General features: G+C 55.1%; 2 protein-coding genes across 2 annotated transcripts in view; one reads left to right on the forward strand and one right to left on the reverse strand.

Moving 5' to 3' along the window:
* Positions 1-15,855, forward strand: part of MYO1D (myosin ID) — a 154,113-nt gene extending 138,258 nt beyond the window's left edge. Inside the window, exon 22 of the mRNA XM_039700853.1 lies at positions 12,552-15,855. Within this exon, the coding sequence (XP_039556787.1) occupies positions 12,552-12,708 (157 nt within the window). The 3' untranslated portion in view covers positions 12,709-15,855. The remainder of the gene's footprint in view (positions 1-12,551) is intronic.
* Positions 15,164-17,496, reverse strand: CDK5R1 (cyclin dependent kinase 5 regulatory subunit 1). The gene has a single exon (XM_039700854.1). The coding sequence runs from the start codon at positions 17,445-17,447 to the stop codon at positions 16,566-16,568; it is 882 nt and encodes a 293-aa protein (XP_039556788.1). The 5' UTR covers positions 17,448-17,496; the 3' UTR covers positions 15,164-16,565.
* Positions 17,497-17,502: the final 6 nt, after the last annotated feature.

Raw genomic sequence — 17,502 nt, forward strand, 5'->3', positions numbered from 1 at the left:
GACTTGGTTCCTTGACTTTAAAGTTTTGTGATGGAAGGAAAATCTTCCTTACAAAACTGCCCCAGCCTCTGCTCTCCCCAGGCTTTGTGTTTCCAACCCCAGTCACCCTGGTGCTCCCAAGCAGAACAGGGATGATTTCCATCATGCCTGAAATTCAATTAGACTCAAAGTGTGTCATTGGGGTGCTGTAATGCTGATACAGAGGTGATGTCAGTGCTGGTTTGAGCTGGGCTTTCCCTCATGGACAATTTTACCTGGTGGAGGAAGCAACTTTCCCCTTCGTTGTAGGACCAGGGACTGCTGCAGCCCAATCATCCTTCTGCCCTTGCTGAAATCCCCCCTTCCTGCTTGAGCCATCCACCTCCTCACTCCCTGCTGCAGTTACTGCTCCTCTTCTCTTTTCTGCCGTGGAATTCTCACTGACAGCCATCCCCATCCTTTGTGCTGGGAGAGAGGCCAGATTTCCTCAGGACTGTTTACAATCCAGCATTGTTGGGGAAGTTGGGTGTAGATGAGATTCATCAGCCCCAACAGCCCGAGAGCAGCTGTAACCTGTTCAGACATCCCTAAAACACCATCCCAAGAGCAGCAAACCCGAGTGCTCTGAGTCACTTCAGGATCTGGGTTCTTCTTCCTGAGACCCCTGGGCTCTGCTCAGGGATTTTCCAGTAGCACCATCCTCAGTCCAAGCTGCTCCTTGGCTTTCATCCAACCTGCTGGTGTGTTTAACCCCTCTTTAAGCCCTGCACATTTGCTGTGTCTCTTCAGGCTCCTCCGAAGGGCTCAGGGTGTGCTCCTGCCCGGGATCAGAGGGAAGCAGCAGCGGGTTCAGAGCTGAGCCCTGGCTGATGGAGCAATGCCAGCTGTGCCCTGAGTCACCCTGGCTGTGCTGCTTCCCCCTCCTGCCACCCCAGCCTGACCCTTCCCTGCCCCTGGGGACGGGGCTTTAGCTGCCCTTGCTTTGGCAGGACGATGTTTGAAGGGAGCACGGAGCTGCCTGCAGCGTCCTGCCGGGGCTTTAGCTGCCCTTGCTTTGGCAGGACGATGTTTGAAGGGAGCACGGAGCTGCCTGCAGCGTCCTGCCGGGGCTTTAGCTGCCCTTGCTTTGGCAGGACGATGTTTGAAGGGAGCACGGAGCTGCCTGCAGCGTCCTGCCCGTCACGCGGCTCCCAGGAGGGACAGCAGAAATCCCGGGGGGACAGTCCCCGTGTCCCAGCCGTTCTCCTGGCCCTGGAGAGGGGCGTTTTAAAGAGGAGGGACCTCAGCGAGGCTCCTCACCATCAGGTTAAAAGCCTGTCATTAACTGAAGGATGATTCAGCTTCCTCAGCTGAAGTGTCGCCGTGTGGATGCTGGGAGAGGAGGAGGAAGAGGAGGAGGAGGAGGAGCCGCCTTCCTCGCTGGCCCCGCGCCACGAGCACCCCCTCTCTCTGCGCTCCCATTCCGCAAGAATCCATGGCTTACCAGCCAGGAACGAGCTGGGGGTGGCGGGCAGGACGGCCCGAAAGCCGGGGGCGATGCCCGTGTGTGTCCCCCGGAGTGTGACCCTGTCGGGTCCCGGGGTCGCGCTGCTCGCGGGGCCGGAGCCGCTCTCGGGAAAAGCCGCAGCAGCGCTCAGCTCATGCCGTTCCTGTATCCTCTGAAGCTTTAGCTAATTTCTCTCTCTTTCCATTAGAAAAGGAGAAAAATCTGGGTTTTCAGATCAGCTCTGGAAACAGAGGCAGGAGCCAGCGCAGCTGTTCCGGGCCAGCGGATGGGAGACGTGTCCCGTGCTGACAGAGCGAGGTTACCCGGGCCGGAGCGTGCCCTGGGGCCGGGTTAGCTCAGCCCTGCTGCTGGGCACGGCGGGCCGGGGAGCCGCTGGCCATCGGGCGTGATGTCACCGCGTCCTGCACTAAGTAGGTCACGGTGACACCCGCCCGAGCAGCGAGGGCCACCCCAGGGCACGCGAAGAGCCCCTCCGAGAGGGGACTTGGAGCACCACTGTGCTTGTGCGGGGGTTAGCCGGGTGCGGGGAGCAGCAGCGGGCAGTAAATTCACCCACCCCGCTGCTCTGCAGCAGCCCCGTTGGCTGGCAGCGACGAGGCATCAGATGGGATGAGGGATATCCAGGTTGCTATAGCGACCGGGAGCTGCGGCGCTGGGAGCAGCCGCTCTCCATCGTCCTTCCAGCGCCGCTTCAGCCCCCCCAGCACCCCTCATCACCCCACACCAGCACACACGGCTGGCACAGGCTGCCCGTGCCCATGCTCCCGGCCCGGGATGATGCCCAGGGTGGCAGAGCCCTCCCGGCACGTTCCCGAGCTCGGCAGGGATGTGCATGGGATGTCAGGGAGCTGAGGTGTTTGCCCGGGCTCTGCCGGGGAGCACAGCCACCCCGAGCTGCGGTGGGATGTGACAGCCCTGCTGCCATCCCCCCTGCCTGCCACAGCCCTGCTGCTGTTGTCCCCGTGCTTCCAGCCCCCAGAGCCAGGCAAGCCGAGCCGGTGACTTCACCGTAGCAAATTGTCCTCTCTTATCCCAGCTGCTTCCTGGCAGTTTCACTGGCACAGGTCGATCCCATGGAATAATGAGAAAAAAACAGAGAATTTCAAACGTGTCCATGCTGTTTGTGCTCCTATCATGATTTTGGGTGATCTCTGGGAAGCTCGGTGGCAGCTTCTCCCTTGTTGTGGTTCAGACCTCTGCCAGGCTCCAAAAATACCCATTTAATTCACAGCCCTGCAGTGAGAAAAGCAGAGCTGCTCATCCCTCGGGATGGCTGGAGGTTTTCTGTGTACCAAAGCAAGAGAGCACAGCTTCTCTGTGCTTTTTCCAGTGTAAAGCATCCATCAGCTGTTCCAACCACTCCTTGCTACTCCGGAGTCATTGCCACTTGTAAATCTGAGTGGGAAACAGATGAATAATCCCACACCTTTGTCCTCTGCATCAGCCCCCTGTACCTCACAGTCTTGCAGAGGTTGAACAAACACATCCCAGATGCCTGAAAGGTGCTGGATTCCCTTCAAAGTATTTTTGGGGGAATTTCTACCTTCCTTAACCTTCAGCTGGCAGAATTTGATCAGCAGCTGCTGAACAGTCAGGAGCATCCTTTGAGGGGGGACTTTGCAAATGTGCCCAGCAAAGGTGGGGTGGTGAATTCATTCCCCCAGCTGGGCCATGGGGAGCACCAGCACTGGGAAGAGAATACAAGGAAAGACTTTTGCTGTTTCTCAGCCTGCCCAGGAGTTGAGTCCATGATGTCCCAAACAGGAGGCAGCTCTGTGCTCATCCTCCTAAGTGCTCTTATTTTATTTATGTGCTGGTGCATTTCTAATGCCAGGCTCTTGGCATCACCCCCATGTGCTGCTTTCCTCTGCTCCAGCCAAGCACTGGGAATCATATTTTTGGCATGGTGGTTTTTATAAAATATGTAACACTCCAGCATCTTGCGGCCACGGTAGAGCCGGATGAGCTCTGACTCCCCAAAGCTCTGCCAGGCTCAGAATAGCTCTGAAATGTGACTTCATGGGGGCTGCAGAAGAAGCTGCAGTTCATCCCTGCTGCTGTCAGCGCTGAGAGCAGGGTGGGGCTGGGCAGGTGAAGGGGAGCAGCTCCTGGTGCTGGGCTGGGACGTGTCCCCCTCGTCCTCCCTGCTGTCACTGGGAGCCACAGGCCCCTCGTCACCTGGCTCAACTCTCCCCACCCTTTCCCTTCCCTTCAAAAATTCTAATTACATTGAATTCTGAGTGAATTGAATGCACAAAATCATTTAGCAGTTTGGATTGGAAGGGACCTTAAAGGTCATTGAATCCAGCCCCCACTCCTGTGATACGACAGGCATCAGGGAAGGAGCACTCTGTGGATTTTAGAGCTCCCTCCAGGGGGGCATGTGGCAGGTTGGGGGCCTCTGCCAGGATGTTCCATCCATCATCCATCAGCCCTGGCTGCAATGGGGGCTGGGAGCTGCCTCCACCTCAGGGGATTGGAAATTTTTCATTTTGCCTGCTGGAGGAAATGAAATATTTAACACACCATTGGTGCTTTTTTTTTTTTTTACGGGTTTTTTTTAGCTCCTTCATTACTGCAGGTTCCCAGGAAATTCCCTGTTGAGTGAGCCTGTGTTTTTCCTCCACAAAACCCCTGGCCAGCTTTAGGGAGTGCTCATGGGGGATAAATGGCATCAGGCACTGGAAGCTGATGGCACAAGGGTGGGAAAACCTGAGACTTCTCTCTTTGAAGCCCAAAGATGAATTCCCAGCTCCCACAGGAACAGAACTGAGGGAGCCTGGAGCTCCTGTGCTGGTGGGCAGGGAAGGGGGACAGTTGTACATGGAATGGTTGGGGCTGGGAGGGACCTTGGGCAGGGACACCTTCCCCCAGAGCAGGCTGCTCCCAGCCCTGTCCGCTCTGCTCTGGGAGGAATCAGCAGTCCCAGAGGGGTAACGAGGTCCAGGCCTGGTTTTAGCTGAGCTCAGGACCAGCTGGGTCAGGCCTGGGGGTTCAGGCAGTGAGGGCTGGCCCTGGCTCAGAGGAGGATGGAGCTGGGGTGAGGTTGTGATCCCCTCTTGGATGTTCCATGACAGGAGCAGTGACATTCCCTGGGCATTTCCACTCAGCCCAGGCTGCAGGAAGGAACACACCATGCAGTGACATTCCGAGTGGTGCCTCAAACCACTTTTGGGGCTTTCCACCATGAAATATTGCTTTGGGGTGCAGCCCCATGGCTGGGAGCTGCCCCATGGCCCCCCTGGGCTGTTGGGCTGTTTTACAGCAGCCTGAACCTCCCAAAGGGGGAGAGCAGCCCTGGGAAGGGGAGGGGAGGAGCAGCCCCTGCCCCATCAGCTCCAGGAGCCCTGCCCAGGAACATCTGGAACTGACAGAAATGTTTCCAGCTCTCCCTGGGAGGGATGACTCCCAGCTCCTGAGGGATGCACAGACACCCCAGGTCCTAAATCTGTGAGGAACGAAGTGCAGTGCACTGGCTGCTCCAGGACCTCCCAGCCTGGGATCAGTGGGAGTAAATGCATTTTAAGAATGAGAGAGCCAAATATTTCATGAACTGGGGATTTTTACTTAATGCTTTTTTAAAACAAATTAAATATAAATTTATATAATTATATAAATATTATAGAATTTTAATTATATAATTTAACGATATTATTATATAACTATAATAGAATAATATACATTATATGATATTATATTATATTATATACATATATATTATATATTATACATTATATACATATATATTATATTATATTATATTATATTATATTATATTATATTATATTATATTATATTATATTATATATAATAATATAATTATATTTATAATATATTGTAAATATAAAATAATATTATTATATGTATATATCATATACATATACATTAACATATATTATATATTGTATACTATATATTATATATTATATATTATATTATTAATATAATATAATATAATATAATATAATATAATATAATATAATATAAATAGCTATATAATATATATCATAATTTATATACACATATTTAATTCTCATCTCCTTCCCAGAGGGGAAGGAGTACACCTGGATGTGCTGCAGGCACGTCGTGGAAAAGGCCCAGCAGTGTTGTGGCAGCTGCTGCCATCTCAGGAAAGTGGCTTTTGTGGCTCAGCTCCGACTCGAAGGGACCATCCTGGGGCAGCTGCCTTGGCTCTGCCTTGCCCTGTGCCCTGTGCCACGTGTGGCCCTTTGCAGTGGGAGCAGACACATATTAACACTTCTGTTCTCATTAAAGGGCAAAAGCAGCGTTGTTGTCACAGCTCAGCAGGTGATGATGGAATAGAGCAGCTCCCAAAGGCAGGCCGTGCTGTGCTCTGGTAACTCATGGGCAAGGCTGAGCCACAAAGGCTTGAAAGCCACTTCTTAAGTGGAGGGGTTGAGTTCTGAGCTCACAGTTCAGCCTGGTGCTTCTCCTGCACATTAAACATTCCTTCTGAAAAGGCGCTCCTGGCAGCCTCCGAGGTGATCTGCCTGAGCAGACCACGAGGCACAAAAGAAATATACTGTAAATATTTGCTGGTTTTGAAGATAGAAAAAAATTTCAGTGTCTCAAGTGTCACTTGACTGCAAATAATTGTGAAAAATCACACGGTGAGGAGGGACCTGGCAGCTGTGCTCAGCTCCGTGACCTTTCCCGGCATCACAATGCCTGGAGCAGTTGCTCTGACCTTTGACTATGGAAATTCTCCTTTTGATCATGACTTGAGATCTCCTTGATTCGTGTCTGACTTTCTTTGTAGTCTCTTTTCCATGGCTTTGATCCATCTTAATGTCTGATCTCTGCCAAGGCCACCTGGCTCTGAGGAGCTGGACAAGGCCAGAGCTCCGAAAAGCCGCTGAGGCTCGAGAGAAACATCCTGTGAGCCCTGAGAGCCTTGCACAAGGCAGCTTTTGCAAAGCCCTTGTGGTTTCAGATGTTTTCATCTCCCTCATGGCACGTGTGAGTCACAGACTGCCTGTGTGTGTGTGTGTGTGCATCCCCTGCCCGGCTCAGAGGGGAGACACCTGCACCCAAAAAGGGCTCCTGGGCTGTGTCCTCCCCTCCTCAGCAAGCCCTGGGGTGAAGGGAGCTGCCTGCTCTGGCTTTGGGGCTGTCCTGAAGAGGGGTGGCTGTGCAGAGGGGTTCTCAATACAGCCCAGCAGCCAAGTAAAAAAGGAAAGGGGATGTTAAGTTGTTTCTGGATCACACAGGACAGTAAATCGTTGCTTTGAACCTTTTTCAAGAGCCAGGGTGTTCTGACAAGACCTGGATGGGGAAGGTGTTTTCTCCCTCTGAGAAGGAAGGAGGGTGCCAAGGAGTCACAGGGATGATGCTGTCAAAATCATCTGAGTCTTACATAGGGAATTCATGCTCTGAGTGTGTAAATATCTGCTGTCTGTGGGACCTGCTGCTTTGGAGCTGCCACACCTGAGATGTGCCTGCCCTGGGAGAGGCAGAGCTGAGGTGCCAGAGCTGCAGCTCTGGAATGAAATATCCACCCAGGATTATTGACATGTGTCCCTTTGTGTCCTGGCTCCCTGGGGACAGTGGCTTTGGGGATTCTTGAGGTCCCATGGAGACTGGCAGCCCTTCCTGGGAGCAGCTCCCACAGGCTGGGCGCTCCAGGGGGGACACAAAGGGCACCTGAGGTCTCAGTGCAGGTTTTGCTCCTGTACCCTTTGGGAATCCAGCAATTCCTATTTTTCTCCTTTGAAGCTGTTGTGGGAATAATTTTCTCAGTAAGTTTTCCTTTGAGCCCTCAGTATCATTGTCCTGCAAGCTGCAGAAACCCACAAGTGCTTGGGTGAGATATATCCTGATCCCTGCCCTGCCGGCCACCAGCTGGGCCCTAAACCCTCCTGAGAGAGCACTTATCTGTCCCCAAATGACACTTGTTGTAACTCAGATATGTCCTTGTTTATTACCCATCTTATATCCAGTGGCTTTTTAGACCCTGCTCAAGAAATTCCTCTCTGTGAGAGTGGGCAGGCCCTGGCACAGGGTATTCCATGGGTGCTCCATCCCTGGCAGTGCCCAAGGCCAGGCTGGACAGGGCTTGGAGCCACCTGGGGTAGTGGGAGGTGTCCCTGCCATGGCAGGGGTGGCACTGGGTGGGGTTGAAACTTGATGGTCTTGAAGGTTCCTTCCAACCCAAAGCATTCCAAGGGTTTATGGCTCCATGATTGTCACCTCTGCCACCACAGCTTGAGCCCTCCCCAGCAGTGACACCACACATGGCCTGGAGAGCTGATTCAACCTTCCCTGAAATTTTCAGTATCCCTGTTTTTCTCCTTGGCTCTTTTTAGGAAGCAAAGCCTTTAAAATTGCCTTTTTTTAAACCTCTTGAGTTTCTCCCTGTTTCCTGTGTTTTTTCTTCATGCAGAATATAGCTGCTGCTTTTTTGGGCTCTTTTTTCAGCCTCCCTTCATCTGGGAGCCTTTTTAATGTTTTTTTCATGGCTGAACCCTCTCAAAGGCTGCAGCCAGGATCCAGGTGAGGCTGCAGCACTGACTTCCATGAGGTATTATCATGATGGGCTGTTCTCCCTCCTGCCCCTCACGGCCCTCACATCTTGTGTGCAGCTGCAGGCTTCCTTGGAGCCAGAGAATCACAGAATATCCTGAGCTGGAAGCCAACCAGGTGGCCCACAGTGCTGCCTTTCCAGAAAGAGGCCTTGGTCTAAACTCTGGAAAGGTTTGATGGTTTAAAGCAATCCCCTTTGGAATCCATCCCAGTGGGTTCGTTGCTGCTGAGCCCTCATTTCACACTTGGTTGCACACTTGGTTGAAATCCCTCTGGTTTGTTGTCATGAAAATCAGGCAATTACTGTGCTGGCTTTGCCATCTCTACCCAAATTCTGCTTCTGAAAAGAGCTTATTTCCCACTCTGTCCATAGGACAGCACCTCATTAAAAAATCCTGGGAAAGCCTCACAAAGCCCTGTTCCACTGGAGCCCTGTCAGGGATGGGGCTGCAGCTCTGGAGCTCCCCATCCCAGCCTGGTGCTGCTGTCCCTGGGCTGTTCCCAGCTCTCCATCCCAGCCTGGTGCTGTCCCTGGGCTGTTCCCAGCTCCCCAGCCCAGCCTGGTGCTGTCCCTGGGCTGTTCCCAGCTCCCCATCCTGCTGTGCTCCCACTGGGGGATATCTCATCAGTGACTCTTTGCTGTGTTCTCAGGCCTGTAGCTCCTTCCAGGTCATCTGGGCTTGTTCTTAAGCATGGAGTCATGGAATGGTTTGGGCTGGAAGGGACCTTAAAGCCCATCCAGTGCCAGCCCTGCTGTGGGCAGGGATACTTCCACTGTCCCAGGCTGCTCCAAGCCCCATCTAACCTGGCATCTCCTGTATTTACATTTATTTAACAATACATTTATTAAACTTCTCAGCCTTACACTTCTTGTCCCTCTGATCTTCCTGCTCTCCTTCCCTTGCTTGTCCCCACCAAAACTCCCTCTGATCTTCCTGCTCTCCTTCCCTTCCCCATTCCCCTCCCTCCACGTGCTGGGGCTGTGGCTGTCTCTGTGCTCTGTGCAGCTCTGACAGATGTCTGTGGCCATTTCTGTGTTTCCCCCGAGGTCCTGGATTAAATGCTCAGTCAAAACTCTCGTATTTCATGGGCCAGTGATCTGCTTCCACTCGGAGTCCTCCTTTCTCTGCTGGTTTCTCTTTGCCCCAGTGCCTGCTCAGCTCCTGCAGTGCTCAGGGGCTGCTCTGGGATGTCTCCCACACACAGACCCTGCTCACTGGGCTCCCAGCAGTGCCTGTAACTCCTCCTGTGAGCCAGGAGGGCGAGGGGAGCTGGGAAAGGTCCTTTGGGTGCTGGGATGGGCTGGGGTAGGTGGAGAAGTGCCCCAGTCCTGCAGCGTTCACTGAGCCAGGAGAAGGCAAAGAGCAGCCCCAGCCTGGGATCAGCAGCTGTGGCTGGCACTGCTGAGCTGTCAGCAGAGGCTGTTTCCACCCAAAAACATTCCCTGTGTTGTATGCAGAGCTGAGTTTGTAGAAAGCACCAGCACCTTGGTGTTTATTCTGAACAGAAATCACTCCGAGGTCCATCACACAGACATTCCCTGGCAGGCTGGGAGCAGTGCTGGGGTGGATCCTGACTTCCCCCAGAATCTCCTTTCCCTGTTCCACTCTGCCAGCAGCCACCATCACTTTGTCCTGGTGGACTTGACTTCCATCAGGGCTTGGTGAGGAGCCAGAGCTGCCATCAGCCAGGGCTGGACTCAGCCCCAGCAGTGCCTGGCACCCACAGGGAATCCCAGAGTGGTTTGGGTGGGAAGGGACCTAAAACACCACCCGGTGCCACCCCTGCCATGGCAGGGAGTCCCCAAAGGTGGTGGGACAGGTTTATGCCAGGTTTATGCTCCTTTTTCAGCTCAAGTTTGATTGGAGGTGGGACTTACCTCTGCCTGTGCTGCCATCAGCGTCCTGCTGAGCATCACTGGTCTCCAGAGGGTATTTCTTTTGTGTGTTGCCCTTGTCTATGAGAGACTTTGTTGTCATCCAGGATTGTTCTGGTCCATCTCCATCTCAGCCCCTTCCTTTGGGATCTAAATCCAGCAGGAGCCTGGGGAGGCAGCTCCCATCCAAGCCGTTTGTAGCAGGGAGATTGGGAAGGTCTCAGCCTGCTTTCCCAGCTGCTGCAGCAGCTGTGCCCTCCCTTGGGGCCCAGAAGCAAACCTGGGCACCCCGGGGCAGCCAGCAGCTGCCCCCCTGTGCCCCTGCTGCCCCAGGAGCGAGGCTGCCCTGGAGGGGGCTGGAACCCAAGGGGAATTTCCTCCCCTCCCCTCGCTGGCCTCGCACCAAGCTCCAGAGCAGTGGCCAAGAGCCCCGAGGTGGCAGCAGGTCCAGCTGCTCCTGGGGCTGGTGCCAGGGCTGGTGCCAGGGCTGGTGGCAGGGGGTGCCCAGCAGGGACACCAAGGAGGGTTTGTCATCCCTGAGTGCTCACAGATCCCTCGGGATTGCTCCCTCCAGGAGCTGCCCTGCTCCCCCAGCCAAAGCTTTGAGGCTGAGCCCTCACATGAGGAAAAGCAGCATGTGATGAGTGAAGGAGCTTTGGCAAGGTGGGATCTGGGAATGAGACAGGGAGAGGGAAGCATTCATTTGATGGGATTGTCACACGTGGCAGGGATCAGAGCATCTTCTCTGGATCCCTCCCTGCCAGGACAGCGTTAGCCTCACTCAGAGCTGTGCTCAGGTGATTCTCCTCATCCCAGCAGCAGCTGAGACCCAGACTGGTGCAGCTCCCTGCAGGTCCCACAGCCACAGGGCATCAGGACCTTTGGATTCCCAGGCCCAGGTCCTGCTTGGGGTCACAATTCAGGTTATTGAGATTCCTCTCCCCAGAGCCTCTGCCTGGTCACCTAGAAATTGCTGTGGGACAGGAAAAGTCCTTCACCCTTATCCCTGTTAGGGACACTTGATGCTGGAGCCTTCCCCAAGCAGCAGGGATCTCTGAGAGGCTCCTCTGTGTGTGGCTCATTCTGCTAAGACACAGCAAAAATAGCAACCTAAGCTGGGATTGCAGCCTCAGCTCACCCAGGCAGGAGTAAATAACATTAAATACCTGTAATAACATTAAATACACGAGGGCTGTGTGTGCTGGGCCCTGCCAGCCCCTTCAACCAACCAAGCATTGTTATGGAAGTGGTGAAAATCTGTACTTGGGAACTGCATAAAAATGCAGCTTAAGGGATGTGACACCACCTGAACAGTCTGTCAATGGAAACAGAGTAAGAACTGCACAAAGGACTTGGGCTGTGCCAGTGGAAATGCTGGAATGGCTCAGACAAGGCAGGACCTGGAGTCTGGGAGTCAAACATGAGGAATGGGATGCCAGCACATCCCCCAGGGTGTTTGGAGCATCCAGACAGGCAGCAGAGTCAATGTCAACAATTCTAAACCACTCAGCATTGTACTAAAAATACTGGACATATGGGAATTTGAAGTGTGGGTGAGGTCACAGGAGAGAATTCCCAAAGGCCAAGTCCCTGGATACCTCTTCCCACTGGTGGTGGCTCATGGGGATGGATCTGCTGCAGGATTTTCCTCTCCTGGGGATCTCCAGAGGTTCTTGGCTGCTCCCAAGGGATCGTGGCTGGAGCTCCATCCCAGCCCCTGGAGCAGCCAGGCCATCAGTGGGGCCTTGGCATTGCTGGGTTCTCCCCTTTCTTCAGGGAAAGGGCTGCTCAGCACTGACACAGCTGCCCAGGGCACGGGGATGTGGCACTTGGGGACATGGGGCAGTGGTGGCCTTGGCAGTGCTGGGGGAGCAGTTGGGCTTGATGATCCCAGAGTGTTTTCCCAGCCTGAATGATTCCATGATTTATGATTTCTCTGCTTATGGAATAATTTTTTGGAATCTAGAGCAGGAGCCTTTGTGGCCTTTAGCAAAGGGGAACATTCTTGCCAGTCATCCTGGCCCTGCTGGGATGTCCTCATGTCCCCAGTGACAGTGACCCCAACAGCCACACAAAGCAATGTGGGGGTCAGAAAATCCTGATTCACTTGTGGGAATCTTGTTTAGTGCCAAAACTGAGTTAGGGGGTTCAAAAGCTGCAGGGACAGAGTTTTGTCCCAGCCAGTTTGGTCTGTCCATCTGAGAGGGAATTGGGAACAGCCACCACCTCACCTGTGGTTCCTTCCCTGTTCCAGGCTGTATTTCAGTCTGAGCTCAGCCCAGGGATGTCCCTGTCACTGCTGCAGGCAGAGCTGCAGGGGGTCACTGTAGGGTCATTCAGGGGCAGTGGCCGAGCTGGCAGCAGCCCCTGGGCCCTTTGACCTGGTCTGGGCTCTGCCCGTGGAGCTGAGGCCTCCCACAGGATCCCAATCCCAGAGTGGGAGGCTTCACAAGCAGGAGCCCAAAGCTGGGCTCTGAGCTCAGGCCTGGCTTAACACAGAGTTTTGGTATGGCTGCAGGATGTGCCTGACCTGAAAACGCCTGTCCCAGTTGTGGCCACCCCACCCCATCCCAACCCAATAATGTCCCATCCCATCCCATCCCATCCCATGGACCCTCCCTGCTGACCCGTGTCCCTTTCCCGCAGGGAGAAGCGTGCCCTGCACGTCACTGTCACCAACCCGGTGCAGTGCAGCCTGCACGGCAGGAAATGCACCGTGTCCGTGGAGACCAAGATCAACCAGCCCCAGCCGGATTTCACCAAGCACCGCTCCGGCTTCGTCCTCTGCGTGCCGGGCAATTAACGGCCCCGCCCCGCCCGGGACTCCGGCATGCAGCGGGAGATGCTCAGCAGCGACTTGCCAGGTGCCTAAAGCAGCCTCTGAAGCTCAAGGTTTGGAAAACCCGAATTCCAGAGCTTTAGAAAAGCCAAATTCACACGGAATGAAGACCTAAAATAGCCGCTGACCTGTTCTCCACATTACAAACCAGGCTGGAATATCAGGAGAGTTCTTCCTTTGGAATTAGTCTGAAAAAGAGTTTCTAGGTACTTCCACCCCTTCTTCCCTTTCCCGCGTTGATTCCTCAGCCCCTCTCCAGTTCTCCCTCCGTGCTCCTTTCCCATGTCAGTTTTTGCAGTGAGATGCAGCCTCCAGAGGAGGAACCAAAGAGACCCAGCTCAGGGAGTCGGGTTCTGTAGGGCCAGAGCCGGGCTGGGGAGGGAGGGAGGGCTGCCGGCCACACTCCACACTCCCCCAGCCCCCAGGCACACGGGGCTGGGAAGGTACCTGGGGACACCTCCAGACCTGCTGCTTTCCCAGGGAATTCATCAAGGCACCTTGGCTGGACAGGGGACTCCCAGTGCAGGGCCTGGGTTCGTTAATCCTGCATTGCTTTTTGCCTTAATTACCCCCTCCAAGGGCCTGAAGCCGGTGGGTTCCCTTGGGGACCATGTGGCCTTGCTGAATTTTAGATGGTCCACGTGGCTTTGTGTCTGTGCCAGCGCTGGGGTTGGGGAGGGCTGAAGGAACCCACGGCAGGGGTGAGCCCAGGAACAGGGGGAGCTTTGGGGGGCCAAGCTTTGCACTATCCAACATTAACCTGGCACAGCCCCCGCTGCCAGCACCAGGCTCCTCCCTCCAAAGAGTTTTCCTGGCTCTTCCCAGCAGTGGGCTGTGAGTGTTGGGGTGTTTGGCTCATCCTGGCCAGCTCAGATAACCCCAAGCTCTCTCTTGATGGAGGGGCATGGATCTCCTCAGTGGTTTATTCCCACTGTGCTGGGCACTGCTGTGGTTCCTGAGCAGCCCAGGCTGTTGGGATTGTACATTGGGATTGTCCTGGCACTGCTGGTCAGGTCAGGATTCCCAGCCCTGGAGATGGGGGAGCTGAGGGTGACCCCACCTCGGGGTCCCAGCCCGGCCAGCAAATGGGGAGCACGTGTTTGATGGAGCATTTTGGGAATTAGAAAGCCTGGAAGAGGCTCCTCTCTCACAAAAGGTTTCCTGAAGCCGTGCCATGGACACGGGGCACGGGACAGGTCACTGCAGCCTTGGTGTCCCAGTGCCACCCCCGAGACCAGGGAGGGACAGGGATGTAGAGCACGAATGAACAGGCCCTGTGGCAGAGCTCTCCCATTCCCTTTGTCCCTGGCCTTGGACCAGCCCTGGGACATCCCAGCACCCCCAGCCCCCACAGCCCCTCTCGGTGTGCAGCTCTGGGGTGTCTGAGGGGTCCCCTTGGGCAGGGGCTCCTCCAGAGCCCCGAGGCACCACCAGCGCTGGGCCAGGAGGGGACAGCGGCAGCCCCGACCCCGCCACGCTGACACGACACCCCGGGACCACCCTGGGACCACCCCGGGACCACCCCGGGACTCCACGGAGCCTCCAGCGCCTCCCTCACCCCCCATGGGCTCCTCTGGAGGAGCGACACCGACGCCAAAGCCACGGGACCCCCCCGCGCAGCCAGGGACGCTCCGAGGGACGCCCGGCGCTGCCTTTGGATTTGCACTTCCCCGGTTCTGTCCTGGTGCAAACGCCCCCGGCCCGGGCGGGGGCTGCGGGCGGGATCAGCACTTTCGTACCCTTGTCCCTCCAAAAGAATGGTGGGATGGAATTGGGATGGACGGCAACGAATTGGGATGGACAGCTTGGGAAATTCCTCCTACCATGAGATGGCAATATTGTATGTGATGAGATGTGTCGTATAAAATATATTATCTGTTCCTGCTCTGGTTTTATATATATATATAAAATATATATAAATATATAAAATATATATATTCTTGGTTTTCCCATAAATTAACTATTTCTAAATTGAAACTTGGATTCTTAGCCGGGGGCGATAATGCAATGAACCCTTTTTTTTTTTTTTTTAATAAATCGCTGATATTTTATGTGTAAAAGAGCATAAAAAACCCCTACTATAATGGACCTGGATTTTGTTTACATAATTCACTGTAATAAATAATAAAAGAAAGCAATTAGTTGCATCCCACCGTGGCACTGCCCGTTCCTGCCGGCGCGGGGGAGGTGATGCTCGGAGGGATCGGTGTCCCGACATCCCAGTTACCCCAGTTATCCCAGTTATCCCAGTTATCCCCGTTATCCCAGCATCCCGCCTCTCCCGCAGCCGGCCCCGCTGTCCCCCCGCGGGTGACCCCGGCGCCGGTAACGCGATTAAACGCGGCCGCGTTAAAGCCTCTGTCGTCAGCACAAATCCATCGGCCGCTCCGAGCGCAGAAAAGACTCGGCCACGAGCCGCTGCCGTGTAATGGATGGTCAGTGCATTTTTATTTAATCAGCACAGTACAAAAATAAATAAAAATAAGGGGAGGGGATTAAATTACAGGCACACTGAGCCCCATGACACAGTCGGTCGGGTTATAAACCACACATACTTACAAACACACTATACACATACATACAAAATGAGACAAATATAAATTAATAAGTAACAATACCCACCAATTTGGTCAACAAAGATCTACAGAAGAGATTGCACTAAAAAAACATACGTACACATGTATCATTAGCAGGGTCCAATGTACAGCCATGAAGAGCTTCAAGTGAAAAATCAAAAATAAAAATAAATGGCACGTTATTTCTCCCTCTTGTTCGCCAGTTTAACGCCCGATGGACCAGAACTAAACTAGAACTGAGCACACGGAGAAAAGAAAACGATAAAACCCAAAAAGAAGGTCTCAGTCCCCAGGCCTGATACGGGAATACCGGCTCGAGACTGCGGTGTCGGGGTGGTGGCGGGTCTTTGTGCATGGGTGTAATTTTACAGCCATCTCTCGTTAAGGTTTTTCTTTTGATTATTATTTTTTTATGCGTTTTTTCCTTTTTTTTTTTTTCCCGAAGACACAAAATGCGCCTGTTTGCATGCGCAATACCACTGGAAAAGCAACAATGACAGAAGAAAGAAGGTTTTTTTTCTCTTTCCCCCCCGCAGGTTTGCAGTTCGTTGGGTTTGTTCTAGAAGAATTCATATAGCAGCATGTGGCGGCTCCCCTTGCTTGCACACTCAAGTAGATCCTTTACACAATACTCATGACCAGTGCACGATGGGAACAAGACATTTCACATTGATCTCATGAACAGTAGCGGTGATTCCCGTCACCCGGACCCGCTCGGGAATTCGAGTCTCTTCAAAGAAAATAAATAAAGGGGGGGATAAGGGAGGAAGGGGGGTGGGGGGGTCCCCGGGCCGTGCCCGCGTCTCTGTCCCGGTGAGTCCCGACCGGGCCGGTTCGGCCGCCTGCGCTGGAGCCTTTACAGGAATTTTTTTCCTTATTTTTTAAATTTTTTTCCCCCTACCTGGGCTCTATCTCGGTGGTGCGGTGACCGGCGGAGCCCCGCTCCGCTCCCGGGGGATATCGGCTGGGGGGTTCTCGTCCCCCCATCCATGAATTGCTGGGATCAATCCGGTGGCGGAGCCGCAGCATCCCCGGGCCCGCAGCACGGGGAGGGGGCGGCGGCTGCAAAGCGGCGGCGCGGGAGGGAACCGGGGGTCTGCGCTCCGGTCCGGCGGCGGCCGAGCGCCCCGTGTCCCCCGGGGGGCGGCGGGAGGCGGCTCCCGCCCTTCCCCGCCGGGCAAATCCCCCGGGAGCGGCTCCGGGCCGGGCGGGCGCGGTGCCCGGGGCGCGGGGGGCGGCGGGCGCTCACCGGTCGAGGCCGATGAGCAGCCGGCCCTTCTCCTCGGAGCCGCTCTCCTTCTTGAGGTCGGCGAAGACCTGGGTGAAGTAGTGCGGGTCGGCGTTGACCTGCAGCATCTTGGGGCTCATGAGGTCGATGATGGAGAGGCAGCGGTCCCAGAAGGCCTCCTTACAGCTCTCCACCAGGAAGGGCTTCAGCGGGTACGAGATCTCGTTGCCCATGTAGGAGTAGGAGAGGTACAGGCAGGTGAGCAGCACTGCCTGCAGTTCGTGGTCGCTGGCCACCTCGGCCGAGATGACGTCCCGGCACAGCATGTAGAGGAAGACCACGTTGGCCGGCGTGATGAAGCCCTGGTCCTGCCAGCCCTGCAGCAGCAGCGAGCGGTCCACGGAGCGCAGCCAGAGCACGGGGTCGGTGGGCGAGAGGTGCTTCAGGCGGTAGCAGCGGCGGCACAGGAACTCGCCGAGGCAGCGCAGCAGCTCGCTGGTGGACGCCTGCACCACGACCCGGCGCGGGGTGGCGGCGGCGGCGGCGGGCGCGGCCGGGGGCGCCTTCTGCGCCGAGGCGAGGGCGGCGGCGGGCGGCGGGGGGGCGAAGGTGGCGAGGTTGGCGCAGGAGAGCGATTTCTTCAGGTTCTCGTTGTTGAGGTGGGTCACGTTGCTCTGGTAGCCGCCGTTGGGCTGCACCTTCTTGGAGCTCTTCTTCTTGGCGGAGACGGCGGCGATGCGCTTCCAGGGCAGCACCGAGATCAGCGAGTGCCGCTTCAGGCCCTTCTCCTTGGCGTTCTTGCTGTTCTGCACCGCCGTGTAGTGCCCCACCGTGGCCGCCCCCTCCTCGAACAGCGGGGCCTTCCGGTAGCTCGGCGACAGCGACAGCACCGTGCCCATGGCGCCGGCCGCCCGGCGGGCGCCCGGCGGGCCCCCGCCGCCCGCCCCGGCCCCG

The sequence above is a fragment of the Passer montanus genome, unplaced genomic scaffold (assembly GCF_014805655.1).
Source record: "Passer montanus isolate IOZ18808 unplaced genomic scaffold, ASM1480565v1 scaffold145, whole genome shotgun sequence".
Taxonomy (NCBI): domain Eukaryota; kingdom Metazoa; phylum Chordata; class Aves; order Passeriformes; family Passeridae; genus Passer; species Passer montanus.

Excerpts from the sequence above, each read along its gene's own strand:
- CDK5R1 (XM_039700854.1), bottom strand. The coding sequence starts at position 17,447 with ATGGGCACGGTGCTGTCGCTGTCGCCGAGCTACCGGAAGGCCCCGCTG.